Below are 20,743 nucleotides of genomic sequence, written 5' to 3'. Positions count from 1 at the left end.
TTACCCTGACGAAGACGGCAGTGACGTTGAAACTTGTCGACAAAGGTAAACACAAACCCTCGTCACACTGTGTACAACAAAGAAGTAAAGAAAATGAAGGCTGAAACATCTGGATCAGCATGGAATGAGTCTATCTCATAGGGTAGCTTCACCTTTAGGTTGAATTTTGTGGCATAAACAAACTTTTGCTCTATATTCTAACATTTCCAGTTTGGCCTTCATATGGACAACTGCTCTCCCCATTCAGCCATGGCCACTAAGAAATGAAACAGGAAAATCTGAACCCGACTAACAGAAATGATGAAAGTCAAGATTCACGTCAAAGCTCACAGTCTCCTTGGGTGATCACAGTGTCTTCTCTGCCAGGGATGTATGAACAAGGTTAACGTAACGGCAGGTTAGTAAGCCAGCAATGGTAATAAGCTCGAACCGTGCCTTAGCCCAACCTCTCAGAGCATGACTTGTTTCTCTTTGTGTCAGACATCTCATATTGGCGAACACAGAGTGGACGGATCCTATCTGGGTCTCATGTAAATAGAAAAATTACTTTATTCTAACAGTTCGGAACATTCTAGACATTAAATTGGAGGAGTTTTTTGCTTTTAATGGTAAAGAACATGATCAATAATGTTTTTGAATGTTTTAAGGGAAAGCCTTTTACTTCCTGTTATTGTCCAAATTAAAAGAGCAACATGGTTTTTAGCAGGTAAAGATAAAGGTGAGCAAGGGAGATGATGGTGAAGGGCAAATCAAAGTCCTGAGGTTAAGAGGGAATTGTGGATCAGATGACTAGACATTGGTGCTCGCCCTTTAACTCTCTGTCCATCATCCTTTCATTCACAGCACACCATTTACCTCTGAGGTGATATTCTTCAGTCATCCTGCATACCCCTCACCACACACACACACACACACACACACACACACACACACACACACACACACACATACACCACTCTCTAGCCAGCAAGCCCTGGCTCTGTGTAAACCTAATGTGAGCCCACTTCATTGTGTATAAATATTCGTGTCTCATCATGTTCTTTTAACAGAGAAGAGAAAACGTATCAGGCGCGGAAAAATGTTCAGGATCTATTTTTGCTTATTTTAAACATGTTTTTGATCATTTTTTGAAATCTTTTGTATATTTTAAAATTTTGGTTTTTGTGAAGCACCTTGTGATTTTTATATTGAGAGGTGCTATAAAAGATCGTTTTCTTTCTTTCTTTCTTTCTTTCTTTCTAATTTCAAAAAATGTTAAACTTTTTATGTAAGTCCATAGGAAAAAAAATTTTTTTATATGTATATATATATATATATATATATATATATATATATATATATATATATATATATACACACACACACACACACACACACACATATGTGGTCGTGTGTAGAGAAGGTGAGGCGAGAACCTGTTTTACAAGCTAACGACTGAGTTTAGTATGAGGCTGTCAGCACCATAAATCACCCTGATGGAATCACGGTATGCTCAGAGCGATGGAGACAATACTGAGAAAATGGCAGCTGTCTGCATTAGAACTGCACTCAATCTGCACAAAGATGAGAAGGAGCTTTCATTAACCATCATGTTTCCTCTAATAGCCAAACCACAGTCAGTCAGGCCAGTGTTGTCTCCTGTCTGTAACAAGCTGCCAGTGCAGCCTTCTACCTGCAGGGTTCTGGTCTGGTGACAGAAGGCCCTGCACACGCTGCCAGGCAGTAAAACACACAGCAATGTATTCACAGCGTTTAGCGCCTGGGATTAATCAAATTATAATTTAATCATCTGATCAAACAGCAATTAGCATAATCACTTCTGGGGAAGGCCTGATAGTGAGGAGGGGAGCAGGATGGAGCTGGGGGCTAACAACACTTTAATGAAACATTCACCAGAATGTTTGAAAATGTTTCACATTCTGAGCTACGGGAGCAGAGCTGGAGTCTGAACGCTAATGAGAAGGGTTTGGTTCTGCCTAATAAACCTGGCCAGTAGCCAATCCGCGAGGAAACAGGAAACGCACCGTTTAACGCTCTTTACCGGTGAAACATTAAGAGGCTCATTTTGTTCGTCTGTGTAAAACTTAACCTTGTTTTTAGAAGATTATTTCTATGCTCCATTTTCCAGCTACACATTTTTGTAAATCTAAGGAAACTAATGCATCTGGAGAAATACTCCAGTGTGTGTCCTTCTGGGTTTGCATCATTGTCTCTCATGGGTTTATGACGTTAATGATCTGTGACTCAAACAAAGTTGTTTTTGTGCTGGCCTTGTTGACCAGATGAAGGTTTGTGTTACAAAGGATCAGGTGAAGTGGTTGAAAAACATCCAACTTTAAATCCTCTTAAACACTTTGTTTCTGTCCACCATTTTGTGTCGAGCTCTAAGTATCCCAAATTTAAACAGAAAAACAAGAGAACCAACCAAAAGGAGTTTTACGGAGCTCATCTGGTCAGAATTAGCCTGCAGCCCAATTTTAGCTCCGACTCTTTAGTCTCCATTCCAGCTAACACACAACAGTAGTCCTCAAAGCCGGATTGTAATATGGGCAAACTGGGCACAGCCACAAGAGGGCCCACGCAACCAGCAGTCTTTTTTTTTCTTTTTTTTTTTTTGTGCAGCAGTCTTAACGTTGGAGAAAAAAGTTGACAACTAATTTAAATTGCGCCCACATTTTCAAAGTTAAACACATCTCTTTAAACAACGGTAGTTTTTGCATCTTTACTGTTCCCCAGCTTCAGCCCTCTCCCCCCTCCCCCTGCACAGCAGCCACAAACTCACTGGTGCGTCTGCAGCCTATCAGAGTTCCTGCTGATCTAAACATTAAAACAAGTATTTCATTTTCTGTTCCTCTCTTCTGATTACCTTCAATGGTGTCTGTTTGTTGCAACCACCAGGTACAAAAACGAACTTGTTTTATTTGTCTATTTTTCTGTCCTGTCTGTGTTTATTATCTTCCTGCATCTCCTCTCAGTCCTAAAGAAAAACTGCTACCTGGCTTCATATATTTTCACCTCATGAGTTACCTTTGAACTGCAGTTCTAAAAGATCTACCGACCACAAAAACAGTGGAGTGTGCGCTGCGCGCTGGCTGCACCGGTGCAGTAAAGCCACCGGAGGACAAAACAGGTGATGCTGATGGCTATTGAATCTCAGCTTGTCAGGAATGTGGACTTAGATGACATTGTAAATTAATTTACTAATATAAATGCCAGAAAGCTGTTTTTTTCTGAAGGCGAGAGGAGACCAACAAGAAGAAACAAAAAGAAGAGGAAGGAGCCAGGAGTCAAGAGAAGGAAGGAGACAGGAGACAAGGCGAGGAAGGAAACAGGAGACAAGATAAGGAAGGAGACAGGAGACAAGAAGAGGAAGGAAACAGGAGACAAGAAGAGGAAGGAGACAGGAGACAAGAGGAGGAAGGAAACAGGAGACAAGAGGAGGAAGGAAACAGGAGAAGAGAGGAGGAAGGAGACAAGAGGAGGAAGGCGACAGGAGACAAGAGGAGGAAGGCGACAGGAGACAAGAGGCGGAAGGAGACAGGAGACAAGAGGCGGAAGGAGACAGCAGACAAGAGGAGGAAGGAGACAGCAGACAAGAGGAGGAAGGAGACAGCAGACAAGAGGAGGAAGGAGACAGGAGACAAGAAGAGGAAGGAGACAGGAGAAGAGAGGAGGAAGGAGACAGCAGACAAGAGGAGGAAGGAGACAGGAGACAAACAAAAAACATGCAGATATTACATCTTTGCTAACTTTTCAATAACTGTATAATCTTTTAAATAATCCTGCATTACTTTCTGTTGTAGCTGGACAGTGGGATCTCTTTTTTAGCAGACTCACTCACCCCCACTGTCCCACAGATTGACAACATTTTTGTTAGTACAGACAGAAGAGAAGACAGGAGCGCTGTGAGGAAGAGAGAGACAGAAAAAGAGGAGAAAAGAGAGAGGACAGAGGAAGAAAGACATATAACTGCGGCACAAGAGGAAAATCATCAGGTATGAGTGTTTGTGATTAGGTTACACTGTAAAACTATTTTAACCTGGAGGTAAATGCTTTTGTATCAACATAAGTAAGTGATTTTTAATATTGACAATGTTATGAAATGTCTAAAAAGTGCTACAGTGCTTGTAAGTAGAACTTTAATATGTGGTCAGCTGGTTTGAAAACACATTGCATTAAAGCAAGAGGGGCACAGTTTGTTTTTACAGCAGTGAATTAAAACGTACAGTAGGGGTGTTAAAGCAAGCCTAAATGGTCTAGAGTCCCATACAGAGTTCAGTCCCAACAATTGAGTGTAGGTTGGTAGGATTTCCCCTAAAATGTTTTACTTTACAATCCACACCCAACTGATCTAATCGCTAAATTCAACCTTGTACATTTAAATACAACACATTAATGCACTGATTTAATAACAGTGATGCAACTGAGTTTCATAGAAAAGTCAGCAGGAGTCTTGGTGCCAGCATAGAAGTGTCTCCAGCATCATTAGCAATCGACTTTTACAAAAGCAATAGGGTTTTAACTGCAGACTGTGTCCCCCTCTCCTCCTCCCCCTTTCTGCCTCACTACACACTATCATCTCCTTCAGCATTCTGATCTGGGTTAAATGAAACCTTTAACAGTTCAATGTGCATCCATTAACATAAGCTTGAGTCTACCCACAGCCAAGTCCAGGCACATGCATTCACCGCGAAGCCGCAACCAAATCTTGGCCTGACAAATCCTGGAGTGATTGGTCCACTGCCTCCGCCAAAGCAGAGCCACTAATCTGTCCTCATGTTGCATGTGTATGCAGCTTATTAAAATGAATAGTTATTCCTCCTTCTGTTATTGCACCTCCTCTCCCACACACTATTGCATTTATTATTGTTTAAAATATTTTATTTCACAGATTGTTTTCCACTTTGTACCATAATATGAAGGTCATCATGTGGATGTTGTGTGTGTACTACATAATGTGAGCTTGAGCATTGGGTGTGAATGTGTGTGCAGTAGAATGTGAGAAGCTACACACCAACACATGTAAACTTGCAAAGATAAGTGTGTATTTGTAAAAGTAAGAACTCACATGCATGTGGAGTAAAAAATCTGAGAACACAAGTCTACAGATGTGTTTCCAGGCCTGCTCAACTCCCCTTACACGTGACCGCTGAAACACTTCTGTGGTTTGTATCAAATCTCAGCAGTAGACAGGTGAGAGCGCGGTGGGGGGGCAGAATCAACATAAAAGTTTATTATTTCATGACTTACTTCAGATCCTAAATACACTAAAGGAGCCTACTTGATGATTTAATGATTAACTAATTATCAGTTCCATTCACATAATAATATCAGTGTGTTAACAAATGAATATGTAACACATTCACTCCATATGTAAGTGAAACGAGCTTTCCAAGCGTCACAGAAAGGGGAGTGTTTGAGTACTCTTGATAAACGCCTTCAAATTTCTCACATCCGGTTGGTCAAATTTATAAACAAACACTTCTTAAAAGTGACATAATTTCCTATTTTAGCCATTTCCACCAGAGCGCCGAGTTCATCCAGCACTCACAGCCACTAAACAACCATCCTATACGGAATCAAGCAGATTTTTCTGTGGAATAATTTTGCCTGTCTGCTCAACAACTTGGTAGAGCAAATCTAGTCACCACATCTCATCAAAGCATTAAATAAACTTAACAAGAAAAAAATTGTAATACTAAATAGTCTAAATAATATGGAGTTGTTTGAAGAAAAGGCATAACATTTTTATATTGCATTATTACAATTAAATTCAATTCAATTCAAAAGTACTTTATTAATCCCAGAGGGAATTTAGAGTTTCAGTACACCCAATTCTGAGATCAGACATACATACATAGACACGTGACAAGAATTGGTGAATGTGGTCATTCGCAACCCGAGTTGCGCTACCTTAATAGATCAAGAGGGTTTATATGAGGATTGAGTCAGGGGGAGGGGAAAAAAGGCACTTCAGAGTTACCCTCAACTGAGAGGGTAGCTTTGCTATGCAAAAAAACATCTCAGACAGATATGCAACAGACTTCAGACATTACACAACGTAAGTTGAACTGACCTGAACCGGAATGTTTATTATGTGAAGTGCCTTGAGATTACTCTTGTCGTGATTTGGCGCTATATAAATAAAATTTTATTGAATTGAACTGAAGTCTCCACTAGGTGGGGAGGCAGGGTTGGGACTCTCCTCACTTCAGTGCGTGCAGCCGCATAAAGCAGCGCTCATCACCTCAGTTTGGACAGGGCAGGGAGACAATGGGTTAGAGAGCACATTGATTCCTAGATACGGTTCCACGGCCTTCACCGATCGCAGTCCCGCCCAGGCTGGGATAGGGAGAAAGAGTTTCCATAGCGACGGCAGCATTCCACATTTCTTCTGAGGGGAGTTTACACTTCAGCCTCACAGGCTCCAAGGGCACCAGATTCAGATAAGGGTTGTTTTGGGGACAGACAGAGATAATTTCCTCTCTGCCTTAGTGTTCTGTTGGTCTTCAACCCCTCTAGATCCAATAATGGCGTAGTTAATCAATCCCAATCCGTGCTGATCCGTCAACTCGCTCCTTGATGGAATCCACCTTCTGTGCCAGAGCCTGAATCTCAGCCGAAGTTCCAAGCTTACGACTCATTTCGACAATTATATGAGTTTGTGCATTCACAGCACGATGCATTCCATCCCTGGGCTCCGGGATTGAGCGAATATTCCCCGAAAGCTCGTTAATTTTCCGGTAAGCCAGGTAACCACTCAGGCCAAACAGCAGGAATCCCAACACCAAAACGACAAATTTTCAGACATCTTCAGAATCCTCTACAGAGAGTTGAGAGAGGCAGATCGGGTTCCACTGTTTCCAGGAGTCCTTGTTATACCCAGCTGGCTCTGTCCCAGAGGGGCATCTGGGAGCCCCTTCTCCCATTCTCATCGTTGAAAAAATGTTGTCAGTCGCGTTGAGAGACCAACTGATCAGATCCAGTTTTAATAATTTCCAGTTTCCAGAAAAAATGCAGAAAGCACCGTGCACAGGCAGACAGGACAAAGAACCTTGGGATGAGGTGGGAGGGAGAGGAGAAAAAAAGCACCTGTACTCTCCAAGAGCCGGAAGAAGAAGAATTACATTAACATTATTACAATTAGTATATTCAGTCTATCAATCAAATTTTATTTATATAGCGCCTTCCACTGCCTTTACAGAAGCCCAAGGCACTGAACATAACATAAAAACAACAAAAGAGCAAAGAGACGACTAGACAGATTAAAACTGCATAAAAGAGTGACTAAAATAACAAAACAGATATGATAAAAGACTAAATATCTAAAAATCCATATTACATAAAAGCCAAATGATAAAATTAAGTCTTCAGACGACTCTTAAAGACCTGCAGTGATGGGGACTGTTTGACAACAAGTGGGAGCTCGTTCCATAGTGTTGGAGCTAGAACAGAAAAGGCCTTAGGCATTGGGACGATGAGCAAATCCTGGTCAGCTGAGCGAAGAGAGCGCATAGGGGCATGCATCTGAAGCAGCCCAGCCAGATATGGTGGGGCACCACCGTTGAGGGACTGGAAGACAAACAACAAGGCCTTAAACTTTGCCCGGCAATCCAAAGGGAGCCAGTGTCGGGAAGCCAGGACAGGAGTAATGTGTGTTGTTTTGTTTGAGCCTGTCAGGAATCTAGCTGCCAAGTTCTGAACCAACTGCAACCGCTTCAGTGCTGCTGGCTCAGCCCAACATATAGTGCATTGTAGTAATCAAGCAGCGTTAAAACAAATGCATGCAGGACAGACTTGAGATGTGTCCTAGACAACATTGGCTTGATTTTTGCAGACAAAGCAAGTAAAAAAAGCAGGTTCTCACAATCTGGTTTAAGATTGCAGTCAATTACAACCCCGACACTTCTGACAGAGGATTTACATTAGGGTGCCAGTGAATCCACATCGGGAGCAGGGCTCACACAGCCCTTGCTATAAAGGAGGAATGTAAGAAGCTCGGTCTTGCTCTCATTAACATGAAGAAAGTTTGCTGCTAGCCACAACTTCGCCTCATACAGACAAATCTGGAGTTTCTTAATAGAACCACCCATCTCAGGACTCAGGGGGAAAAAGATCTGGCAGTCATCGGCATACAAAATAAATTTAATACCATGATTGTGCAGGATTACACCCAGTGGTAGCAAGTAAAGGGCAAAGATGAGTGGCCCCAGGACTGAACCCTGTGGTATCCCCCACCGCAGGTCCTCCCAGACGGACACAGAGTTGGCCACCATCACACAAAACCTCCTTCCCTGGAGGTATGTTTGTAACCATTCAAGAACTGACCCCATAATACCTACCCAACGTTCCAGTCGATCCAGTAGAATGTTATGGTCGACTGTGTCAAAAGCTGCTGTCAAATCCAGTAACAGCAGCACTACAGCTGCACCCCGATCCAATGACATGCAAATGTCATTCATCACCATCTATAGTGCAGACTCAGTGCTATGTCCAGCCCTGAAACCAGACTGAAATGTCTCAAACATGTTAAAATCATCTAAAAATAAGACCAGCTATGGGCAGACAACCTCTTCTAATCATTTAGAAATAAAAGGCAGTTTGGAGATAGGCCTGTAATTGGCCAGGGCAGACATGTCAGAGCCTGAATTCTTGTATTAATATTATTCATTTACAATAAACTAAACCTTCATTGCCCCAAATACAAAATGCAAGAGTTGAATGTTTCCATTGCTCTTTTGTTGTTGAGGAAGTTAAAGGGTTAAAGAACCATCCTTTTATAAATCTTCCAATTATTATTTGCTCAATCCACCACTGGCTTATCAGACATGAAATAGCCTGCCAGAAGCCACCTGGGAAAACACACAAGGTCTCGCCCAAGGTCATGTTTCATCAGTTCATTCTTTGTCTCATTCAATATCACTTTGAATCACCATTCGTAATCATTTACCTTTCATCATTAACATAGTAATAAATAGAAGTTTATAAATAATTTTGCCTATGTCAAATAGGTATAAAGTTTTGTTTCCCTGGCACACCCAGAGTACCTAGTTTAATCAGCAATTGAGTATTAAAGGTTCAATAATAGTGATAATCCATATTTTTATGGAATATTACATTTTTGGGAATACCTTTATATTCTATTGACAATTTATTAAAAGTAACCACTTACAAAATTTACACTCACAAGGCTGTTGTAAGGCTGTTGTTTTAGCATACAGAATCAGAGAATGTCTCTCTTAACAGAAGCTAACGATTAGCATTAACAACTCAAACACACGGCAGACGCTCATCTAAGCTTATTTGTGGACATAAAATATCAATTTCCCTGAGCAGGGTTAGAGGTAGAATTGCATTAATTTTATTCAATCTGAGACAACATTTCTAAATTTCAGGAAATAAGACTCCAAATATGTCTGAAGCACAGCTCTGGTCCTACTGGGCTTTGTCATGTCCTGAGTTCTGTAAGGCATTCATTCCTACTGGAGACCACTGCCCTAACTGTTGCCCTGCAAGAAGTGTTTCACAAGTCACACACACACACAGACATCCCAACATTGTAACACAGCTCACACTGTACTGCACATACGTTCACACTCAATGTTCAAGCTCACATGTTGTACAAACACACACGACAGATCTACAAGTCCGTCCTTTATGAAACTTAATGACCTTCCTAATGTAACTTTATTATGTCCTAAATTCAATGGTAACAATTCAATGAAGCAAACAAGTCACTCCAAACCCAGCAACCCTCCTGATGGTGACTTTTTTGTCACTCATGTCAGAAATTGAAACAAATTTTTATATAGATTCATTACTCATGAAGTAAAAGTCTGTACTTCTTGTTATTTTTATGATTGTGGCTACAGATAAGAAAACCCAAAATTTAGTGACTCAGAAAAAAAGAAAAAAGTGAAAAAGTAAAAAATAACTGGAAACTCATGTAACCAACAACACCTGCAAAGGTTTGCTGAGGCTCCAAATACTCTGGGTCAGTAGGATACACAATCAAGGGGAGTGCTGACTGGACAGATGTTCAGAAATCCAGTAGTTTTGTTGTCTGTATCGTATTTTCTTGTGTTTTTTCTGGCAGTTTTCAGCAGTTGCTCTGACGCCTCCACCTCTTCCTTTGTCAGCGTCATTTACCGGTTTGTTGCTTCTTCTGCTGGGTTAAAAGGGCAGCCTGTCGATCAGGCCAATGGGGTCCCCCCATGATTACAAGGGTTCCCCAAAATTGTTTTTCAGTGCTCAGGTTTGTGAGGTTACCTAGATTATACTTGTGAAAATTACATCTTTAAAATCCAGACAACACATTCAATAGCGTAACCAAAACTCTGTAAGAGGCCTAACTCTGTATGTCAGTCTAAATTTTGTAATTGTTTCATTTTAATTGTGTGCTTGCAGGTAGGATTTGGTGTTGGGGGGCCCTGGCTTGTCTTGGACAGAGTAAGTAAGAGCATTTTTAGTTACAAAGCACCCATCGCAAAAAGAGAATCACAAAGTTCTTCACAACTGCTCTTCCCGTGCCCTCCTGTTTTCGTCTCATGCTCAGTGTCCTCCTGGACCCCCCTGGACTTCCTGGACTTTCTCCAGCTCACCTGGAACCAACAATCTCCCCCTTTCTGACCATCTCTAGTGGAAATCGTAAACAACCGTCAAACTACCATTCCCAATCTCAAATCCTCTGAGACGGACTCTTCTCTGTTTTATAGACTTCACAGATCAGCCTGCCACCCATTTTTGTGCAGCTCCTTCAGTTCCCCTTATAACATAAATTACTTTTGTTTTACCTTACCAGTGTACTCCCATGTGATTCTGCATGTCGTGGGTCAGAAAGTTACCCCCCAACATGACGGAATCATCCGGACATAAGTCTGAACCTCTTGCAGAATCGGTTCCTCCTGCGATGACATATGCACTTATGAAACATGAAAACACCATCAGACTCTTTTAGAACAATTAACTAACACCAACCAGCATTTATTCCAGCTCATGTTGCATCAAATGAATGCCAAAAATTGGGATCACACGCTAAGTTCTCAATTCCCCCTGGTGCTGGCAGAACAATTTCCCCAATCCTTAGAACGTCTGGTGGCGATCTTTATACAAAGATGTTAAAGAATATGTCAGTGCCTGCCACAACTGCACCCGCACCAAGGGTAGCAACCAATCCCCTTTTGGCCTTCTCAATCCCACTGGTCCCACTGGTCTATTGGGTTCCAGTACCTCATTGACTGGGGGAGTTAGGTCCTGAAGACCGTGCACTCCTGGGTCTCCCGGGCCTTCATCACCAACCCTTCGCCTTATCTGCTTATCTGCCTCCTCCTCCGCCTTATCTGATTGGCCACCAGGTGGCATCCCTTGAGGGTGGCTATTGTCACGGTCTGTGATGAGCTCCCCCGGTGTTTTTCCCCAAGCTCTGTTTGCAGGTTCCAGCTGCTGCTGATTCCATCAACAGCCAGAGGATTTAAGGAGCAGTGTGAAACAACACCACGCTAGATAATTAATCAAGTTTGGGTTCTATCACCATCATCTTCTCCTCAAACCATTATGTCCTAGACTTCATCTTAAGCTCCACACTGCACTGCACTTCCCCTGGCCGCCCGCTCTCCACCACTCACCTGCTCTTCCCATGCCCTCCTGTTTTCTTCTCTTTCATTCATACTCATTCACTTGTCTCAGTTTCCTCCTTGACCCCACTGGACCTCCTGGACATCCCCCGGTCCCCACAATCTCCCCCTTCCTGACAGTCTCTCTTGTGGAAACCTTGAGCACCATCAAACTATTATTCCCACTCTCAAATCCTCTGAGACTGACTCTTCTCTGAGATTTCAAAGGTCAGCCTGCCACCCAGTTTTGTGCAGCGCCTTCAGTTCCCCCATCGAAAAAAAAACATTTTTGTTTTACCTTACCTGTGTACTCCCATGTGATTCTGCGTGTCATGGGTCAGAAAGCTACCCACAACCATGGCAGTGCAACAGTCTGGAGGAAGCGATCACCTCGACTTTTATATCTGGTCTTTGGAACTTCTAGAAGGTTTGAATCTCCTACCATCTTTATGCAGATGACATCCAACTGTACATCTCCTTTAAGCCCCATGAGATGTCTAAGCTGCAGCTGTTACACACCTGCTTAGACTCTATCAAAACCTGGATGGTGGGAGCTTTCTTCAGCTGAATGAAGATAAGACTGAGATCCTCATCTGTGCCCCAGACAAGCTGGTTCCCAAAGTCAGAGACTCTCTTGGTCGGCTTGCTTCTCACCCCAAACCTTCTGTCAGGAATCTTGGCGTGACCTTTGACCCGGCTCTCACCCTGGATTCTCATGTCAGTTCTCTTGTTCGCTCTTCCTTCTTCCATCTCAGGAATATTGCTAAGCTGAGTGCCATTCTGTTCCGCTCTAAACTTGAGACAGTTATCCACACCTTCATCTCCTCACACTTAGACTACTGTAACTCTCTTTTCACGTGTCTGAGCAGAACCTCCCTGAACCGTCTACAGGTGGTTCAGAATGCCTGTGCTCGGCTTCTGACCAAGTCCTCCAAACACACCCACATCACCCCGCTTCTCCTCCAGCTTCACTGGCTGCCAGGTAACTTCAGGGTTCATTCAGGATCCTGGTTTTGGTCTATAGGGCCTTACATGGACAAGCACCATCTTACATTGGTGATCTTCTTAGTCCCTACACCCCCAGCAGGTCCCTGAGGTCCAGTAATCAAAGCCTACTGGTTGTGCAGCACCAGGCTAAAGACCAAATGTGACAGATCATTTGCTGCTGTGGCCCCCAGACTCTGGAACTCTCTCCCCCTGAGCCTGAGATCAGTGGACTCAGTGGTCTCCTTTAAAAAGCAGCTGAAGACTCACTTGTTCAAGCTGGCTTTTGTATGACCTTCTTCCCCACTCTCTCTTTATTCTGCTCTCCCCACCTATTCCACCTTCCTCAGGATCCACTGATTACCCTCTTTCCTGTTCACTCTCTCTCTTTCTTTACATTTTTTAATCACAATTGTCTATTTTTACTCATTTTAATACATTTTAAACATTTTCTAAATGCTTTTTTTATTTTTACATTTTTTGTTTTTGTGAAGCGCCTCATGATTTTTATCTTGAGAGGCGCTATAGAAATGATATTTTCTTCTTCTTCTTCTTCTTCTGGTGTGTGGACCTGAGGGCTCGGGTTGGAGCGTAAGGCTTTAACAGGTCAGTAATATAGGGAGGAGCTTGACCATGTAGAGCCCTGAAAGTTCAAGTCAGGACTCTAAAATGTACTCTAAAGTTAACGGGTAACCAGTGCAGAGACGTCAGAATAGGGGGTCCTCTTGAAAAAAAGTTGGGAAGCACTGACCTGAGTTATAATGACCAGAGTTAGAAGAAGCAAAGGCTTGAAATATTTCCCTCTATTTGAAATAAATTATGTAACAGAGAGTTTTCACTATCTGACATGGGTTGTATTGATGGATTGATTAACTGTTTCATAGTGTAATTTTTGACACGTACCTGTAAACTAATGAAGCAGTCACTGAGCCACCTGGAACCTGTACACTGGAGGTCCAGTTCTATTTTAAGAGGTTTGTTGTTTAAATTTCTGCATCATGACAGTCATGATCCTCTAAAATGTTCTGAGGCGGTTTGAGATATCTGTCAAGAATGTCCTTGGCTATTTGGGGCAACAGTAAGATCCCAGTGAGAGACTGGTTTTACTGGTTCATGGTGGTGTATAAAAATGACAGCAGCATTGACTGATGAAAAGTGGTGGAGCACACAGAGACATAACTGTGTTTCCAAGCCTTGCTATCTGTGGCCTACATGAAGCTGACTGCTGTTCTGATGTTAAATGTGTGACTGAGGACCTGAGTTGACTTGTTGTTTGATGATGTGTGTTACTGAGACTTGGTCCTGTCCTGATGTTATACAAAGTGACAGATGTAAACCAAAAGACGTGAATCTGGTCAGACCCATTTTCCTTCTGGCCCTCCTGTGACCTCTAAGCAACAATGTTTTGACTGGTGAGATTCAAATAAACAACAACACTTTTGGCTCCAGTCAGGTGTGCACAGTTAATGCAGAGACGTGGACACCTTCAGATATGTCATGTTGGCTGGTTTTAACCCTCGGGCATCTTTAAGGACATTTTTGTCCATTTAGGCAGTTTTTTCTGTTTTCGTTTTAAGCATTTAGCACTCTCTCTTGAAAAATTTGGAAATTCTATTTGAAAAAATAAATAAATAATAAAGACCAAGGGAACAGTATGAAAAAAACCACTACCCTCTTGTTAAATTAGAGGACAAAAATGTCCCATCGACTTCCATTCAAACTGCAGTTTTTGTTCCTGTGCCATCTGCAAAATGGGCTCCAGCCAGGTGCATAAACATATTAGTTGTCATTGCTTTCTATACTTTGAAGTTCAGTAAGAGAGTGAAAATACATTTTATTCACTTGTCTGAGGTCAAGTAGACCTTTTGACTTCAATACAAACAGCAAATGATCTAAAGAAAGTGGAGAAATTAGTGATTTTGTTGGTGAACAGTAAAAATCACAAATTTTACCGTGACCCTTTCTCTAAAATTAATCCCTAATGTCACAGAATTAATCTTTATTTTTTATTTTTTTGTAGATGTTACAGGATCAAAAGCTGCTATCTGAATGGAAGCCAGTGGGACGTTTTTGTATATACAACAAATTTTTTGTGTTTTTTTATACCTAGCAACAGCGTTCTAGATGACCTGCAGCCAGTTCAAGGCAGAAACAGGAGTACCTACAAGTCGTGCGTTTGCAAAGTTCAGGCGAGAGGTAATAAAAGCATGCATGACTGATTCCAGGTGTCTCCGCTTCAGGATTGGTCTTTTATCAGTCACGAGTTAAGCAGCTTAGCTGATAAAAACAAAATAACTTTAGAAGAACCATGAATTTGAAGGGTTATAACACACAAAATGATTCAAGTTTTTATAGATTTGAGCAGGACTCAGCTCTGTGAGAAAAAAAACATTTGAATGTATACATTGTCATAGCTACATTTACAAGCGGACATTTTTGTCCTCTAAGGTCACAAGAGTTTGATGGAAGCCCCCCCCCCCCAAGCCACCACTTAACTGAGATAATGTAACACTTAACCCTGAAACCAGAGTTGGTACTTCATGCATATTGTCCACGACTGTGTAATGTTTGTCCTGTTCTATGAAAGTGTTTGTACCTCTTCGACAGAAGTCATCAGTCCACTGCATCAGCACTTGAGCAAGAACTCTTGGTAACTTCAGTCACCTACTTGTTCCTGTGCCAACATTATCTTTAATGCAAGAGGCTTGAAATCAACAAAGAAGAGCACAAAATGTGTACAGCGGATAATACAAGTTTATAAACATATTTCAATCACACCCCATACAAGCAGTTGTTCCAATATTTAAAAAAGCCAGAGGAATACCTTGTGTCACTGCATGCAATACTTGACAAGGCACTGATAACAGTGTTTAAATGGCACATGAACTTATACATGTATTTACGCAATAGTGCATGAAAAGTGGGGACATTAGTTGAGACAAACATTTGGCTTGCCGAGGTCCATCATGGGAGCCTCAGGAGGATTCTAAAAGAGTCCTGATAAGCCACTTGTAATTTTTTATAGCTGCCTTGCTATAGATACGCAACAGTCGGGACGTAAAGAACAAAAATTGTCACTTTTACTTTATCCGCCACTTCCAGGACTTGGTTTGTCAAATAAAAAGATGGAAAGATCATCTTCCTATCCTCTTTTGTCGCAGTAATCATCACAACACATTTTTAATAAACATTCTTTTACACATTTACCTCTTCACTCTTGCAAGTGATGAAAGGAAATCTGATGTTCTTATTATTTTGCTGGAGCTTCCACTCCGAAGGATTTTTGACCCTAATGGCCATTCGTTGTTACTGCCGGGATCACACTGTGTGATTTTTAGCCGTTTTTGCCAAACTCCTCGTGCATAATCTTTGAGCATAATCGTGACAAAAGCGTCAACGTCAGGGTGATTTGCATATATGTGCACCATGCTGTGAACGTACAGTGTGACCGGCTCTGTGACGGCTTTCTGAGTCGTGTCCCGACCAAATCAGCCTCAAAAAGTCTTCAAACACTGCTTGAAAACCTATGACTCTCATCTGCAATCGACCAATGAAAACACACCTTTGGGACTCTGCAGCAGCAAGACTCCGCCTCTCTGAGCTTTGGTTTAATTTTATGTTTAAAATGTGGATTATAAACTACACACTAGTTTTTATTCCAGTTAACAGCCCACGTTAAACCGGAGTTATAATAAATCATAGACATAGTCCCCCCCCCCCTCCACAGACACTTTTTCCAAATTCAATTTTCGTCCCCTGCACTTTTTACCCTCCAAAAACAATGTTACTCCATGTAACACAGACACTGGTGGAGCACTAGTACCAAGTGGGAAAAAACCTCTTGGATTGAAGCCTGTTTCCCATTAGAACCGTCCAGAAGCTCATCTATTGGCTCTGCTGATACTTGCTAACGTGTGATTGGTCGTTCCTGCCACCTGTGTTCGTGACAGTTCTGCATTGCTGATATTGCATAAAAGAGCCTCTAGGCTGCAGCTTTATATATATTTATTTTATACTTACTGTGAAGACACCCCATCCCCCCATCTCCGGTCCTCATGCCAGTTTTAATGTCTTCTCCAGCTGCCATCCTAAAGCTAAAAGCTAAAAATACGTCAGTGTGTTTAGAGCCAACTGACAAGCAGTACTGTATATTTCATGAGCCTATTAGTGTCCAGTAGCGCCTGTATTGACCCCCCCCCCCCCCCCCAACACAAACACACACACACACTCCCTGTGTAGCTAACTAAAAACAACATTATGCCACCTCCCTAACTCCATCCACTAATAACTGGAGTGTGTTGCTCCTGTTCCATTCAGGTTTTAATAGACACTTTGGGGAGAGTACTTCAGAGACTGAAGAGAACTCCACAGCTGATTCGCTCTGCAGCCAGTGATTGTTTGTATTTGTTGGAGATGAGCTTGTGTCCTCAAACTGGGAGAGCAAAAAAAGGAAGTCTGCATGAGGGGTGTCGCTCTCAGAGGGGCTCTGCAGCAGTAATGTGTGGACTCTGCTTTTAGAAACACAAAGCCGGAACAGAACACACCTAAACCAAATATAAATGACATGCAGCCATCTTGGTGTTACAAGGGGAGCATTGATGGGGTCAGTTTGGTGTCGCTCATGCCTAAAGCCCACACTGCAGCAGCACTCATTACCTGGGTCTCCATGGAGACAAACTCAGCAGCCTGCACTGGACCATGCCTCTCATTCTGCATCCCTCTGCCCACAAGATGAACTACATGAACAATTGGTTAAAACAACAATTTTCATTTAAAGGTGCTCTTCAGATCTCTGCAGCTCCAATCAAGACCGAAAACGCAGCAGGAACAATTGTGTGTTTCTGCAGCCACCCTTTTATTCAGCAGAGTAAATAAACGCAGAGGGGGTTTGTCATGAAGCGTCTACAGAGCCGTCTCGAGGCACGATCAACGTTTACATCACAAGCTGTTGCTGCCATTCAAAGTTCCATGTAGATGTCTGTAGCAGCAGCCATTTTGCAGTGCTGTGTTGTGGACCAAAGAGGCGGAGAGAGACATTCACCAGCAAGGATTCGGCTCAACAAACACTGATCTGGAGTCAGCATTTCTGTCCTCTTTGTTTCTACAAATGTTCTTGTGTTTGTCCAGTACATTTGTGTTTCTCCTACAGCAATCCCATCTCCCCAGAGCCCTCCACCCCCCAGCACAAAGGCTACAAAATGGTTTTCTTTTCGTCTTCGTTTGACGCATCGTCCTCTGATTTCAGCTCACATTGAGTCCACTTCTACCCCATCCAAACCTTTCAGGGCAACTTTAAAATATCTCATTTTCTTTCTGGCTGAAATCTGCACCCCCAACACATCCGACCCTCTAGCCCACGGCGCCTTGTCCTCCTTACTGCTCCCACCCGTCTCAGTTCCTGTCTTGGCTGTATAAAACCAGCCACCTTAGGTCCAATAAAAACACAAAAGCTTCTTATGAGCGTGTTTCGGATGAGTTGTGGGTTCCTGGTGGTGGCTTCGGACTCACAGGGTTATAAGGGCTTGTCGCCTTATTTTTTCCAATCCAAAATGACTCCATGCCTGTGCTTCTAATATGGCCGGTGTACTGCCAGAAAAAAAGAGCAGCCATCCTATTTAATCCTTTTACTTAAAGATTCTCAGGGAATCTGGCAGAAAACAATCAAAGCTGCAGTTTTGGTGTAAATAAATCCAGATCTCCAGGTCTTGATGGGCTTTTTCATAAGAAACCAAACAGGGGATTAAGTTAATTTCATCAACAACATCAAATGTTTATGGGCAACATTTCTGAATATTAAATCAACATAACTGTCTGAATTTGATGAAGGAAATAATTGTTTTAGTATGAATGTAATTTAAACGAGTGACTGGGGTTTAAATAAATCTGACTACACCTGTAAACATGGAAATGTCTTCAGACTAAACTGTTTATTAAAAGATCATCAATGATTGGTTGCATTAAAATGATAAATTATTGATAATGTGATCATTATTAATTCCTAAATGAAAATAAATTCCACAGATTGAGGCCCTGCTATGTTTGATGCTAAAAATAATCAATGTTGTATAAAAATCTGCGGAAAGTGGAGCTAAATAATTGTGTGACGATGTTTAAAATTATTTTTAGAAATGAAATATGGAAATAAAGCATTTATTTTAGATTAAAGAGCAGCTCGGGCTGCAGCCATCTCCACCGCCTGGCCCCTCTCCGGAGCGCTCCATGTCTGGATCCAATGGGACTTTCTGGAATTTTCTATTTAAATAATACAACATTTGATTCTGGAGGTTCACGGAGCTTCTTGCGGATTGAGCCTCCGACCGGAGGACGCAGCAACAGCCTGCTCCGTTCCGTTCTCCAGCTACTAACTAGATAAATAAATAACTCCCAACCTCACTGCAGACCCGCTCCCTGCGCGTCCGGGTCGACCCGAACCCCGGTCCGCTCTAATAATCAAGCCAAACTTAAGAGTTGTGCAGCACTCACCATTCAGGATGCACTGGGAAAAGATAAGAGCCAATATCCACATGCCCCGCTCCGTTCAATACCCAATCCTATGCGTTTTCTTCTGCTCTCCCTGCGCGCTCCCTTCTTATTCCTCCTTTTTATTTCTTCAACAAGTCAGCTGCGATGAAAGAACGCGGAGGCTGCGAGTTTCTCCCCTTTCTCTCCCCCTCTCGGCCTCTCTCTCTCTCTCTCTGTCTCTGTCTGTCTCCCTCTCTCAGTCCACAGGAGAAGATGAAGAGGAGGAGGTCGGCGCGTCTTCCTGCTTCTGATTGTCTCCCGGTTCAACGGGAGATGATCCGCATCCGTTCCGGCTGTCAGGGCGTCAGAGCAGCCGTCCCTCCGCACCGGAGCGCCAATCTGTGTGGATCATCAGGGAACTGGGCTCGGTGCGCTCCGGTCCAGGTGAGCTGAGCTGCTGAGTCAGAGACGCAGAGGACAAGCCGCGTTTTGCGCACAGCCAACTCCACGGTGCACCGACTCCCAACAATAAGGCACAACACCCAAAAGGCTCCAAATAAAGGAAGTGGTGAAGAATTAGACGTCTGGAGCCCGTCGGGTCATCTCAGATAGCGAGGGGAAACACTGGAAAGTTGGGTTTTTGCAGAACTGAAAAGCACGTGGAGTTGATCGTTAGCTGCACTGGAAACTCATTCTGTCTCCTCCACCGTTCTCCGTCCGGCCAGCAACAAGCACGCGCATCTTCTCCCCAAGCAGCCGCACACACACACACTGTGCACTGTGGTCCGTGCGCTCAGAACCTGCCCTGCCTCCGAGCTCTGTGGAATAAACCCTCTCCTCCTCCTCCGCAGACGCTTTTGTCCATGTCCATTGCCTTAAAGGTGCAGGGTGAGGGGGGAAACGCACAGCCGAGCCGCTTTATTTCTGTTTACTGATAAAAATCTGCCTCTTTATGTGACAGAGACAGGAGGCAGAGCTGGAGTTTAACAGGAAAGAACGAGCTTGATGCAGGACCTCCTTCTGTTCTGTGGCTCTGCTGGTGTGAAGGGCTGGAGGACCGGTGCTGATGGGGGAGGGGGGGGGCGACAGGGAAGGAGGGCGTGATGGAGGAGGCAACACCTGACTGCCTTAAAAATAACAGCAGCTAGTTCACCTTAGTTGGAGGAGATGTGGATCCTGCCCCTATGTCTGGATAACATTTAGACTGGAGCACCCCCCCCCCCCCTCTTGGTTTAGTGTGTGTGTGTGGGGGGGGGGGGGCATCTTATCTTCACATTCTTTGGTCCATTCCTTTTACAGTCAAACATTTTTGCATTTGCATCATTGGTTGGTTTAAAAAGAGGCTTTTGCAGCAGCACTGCAGTGACACCCTCTGCTGCCTGTGGAACTCTACCTAGTGGCCCACATAAAGGCCTCAGTCCAGATATAGTATCTGTCACTTAGATTCAGCATCCACACCAGACCTGCGCATGAATATTTTCTGCACCAGGAATGCACAACCTGTCACTGCCTGTCTGGCCCTTCCAGTCAGGCATCCCCAAAATAAAAACCATTATTATCAGCAGCCTCCAAAAAGGAAAAGAAAATGCGCACACACACACACACACACACACACACATCTACCATTTGTGGTGAGGGCATCATTGACTTCCATTAATTTTAGTGGCTGGATTGAGCCTATCTAT

General features: G+C 43.0%; 1 protein-coding gene across 4 annotated transcripts in view; it reads right to left on the bottom strand.

Moving 5' to 3' along the window:
• LOC107386033 (cell adhesion molecule DSCAM) overlaps positions 1–20,105 on the bottom strand; it is a 151,262-nt gene extending 131,157 nt beyond the window's left edge. For 2 of the 4 annotated variants that reach the window (XM_054730420.2, XM_070555646.1), the window contains exon 1: positions 19,080–20,100. In XM_054730420.2, the coding sequence (XP_054586395.1) occupies positions 19,080–19,122 (43 nt within the window). In that variant the 5' untranslated portion in view covers positions 19,123–20,100. Of the gene's footprint in view, positions 1–19,079 lie in introns of all 4 variants that reach the window. The other 2 variants (XM_054730422.2, XM_054730421.2) reach the window with 2 other exon arrangements.
• Between the last annotated feature and the right edge of the window lie 638 nt (positions 20,106–20,743).

The sequence above is a fragment of the Nothobranchius furzeri genome, chromosome 10 (genome assembly GCF_043380555.1).
Source record: "Nothobranchius furzeri strain GRZ-AD chromosome 10, NfurGRZ-RIMD1, whole genome shotgun sequence".
In the NCBI taxonomy this organism is placed as follows: Eukaryota; Metazoa; Chordata; class Actinopteri; order Cyprinodontiformes; family Nothobranchiidae; genus Nothobranchius; species Nothobranchius furzeri.
Note: the sequence above shows the minus strand (reverse complement) of the source record. Positions and strands in the feature narration are given on the sequence as shown.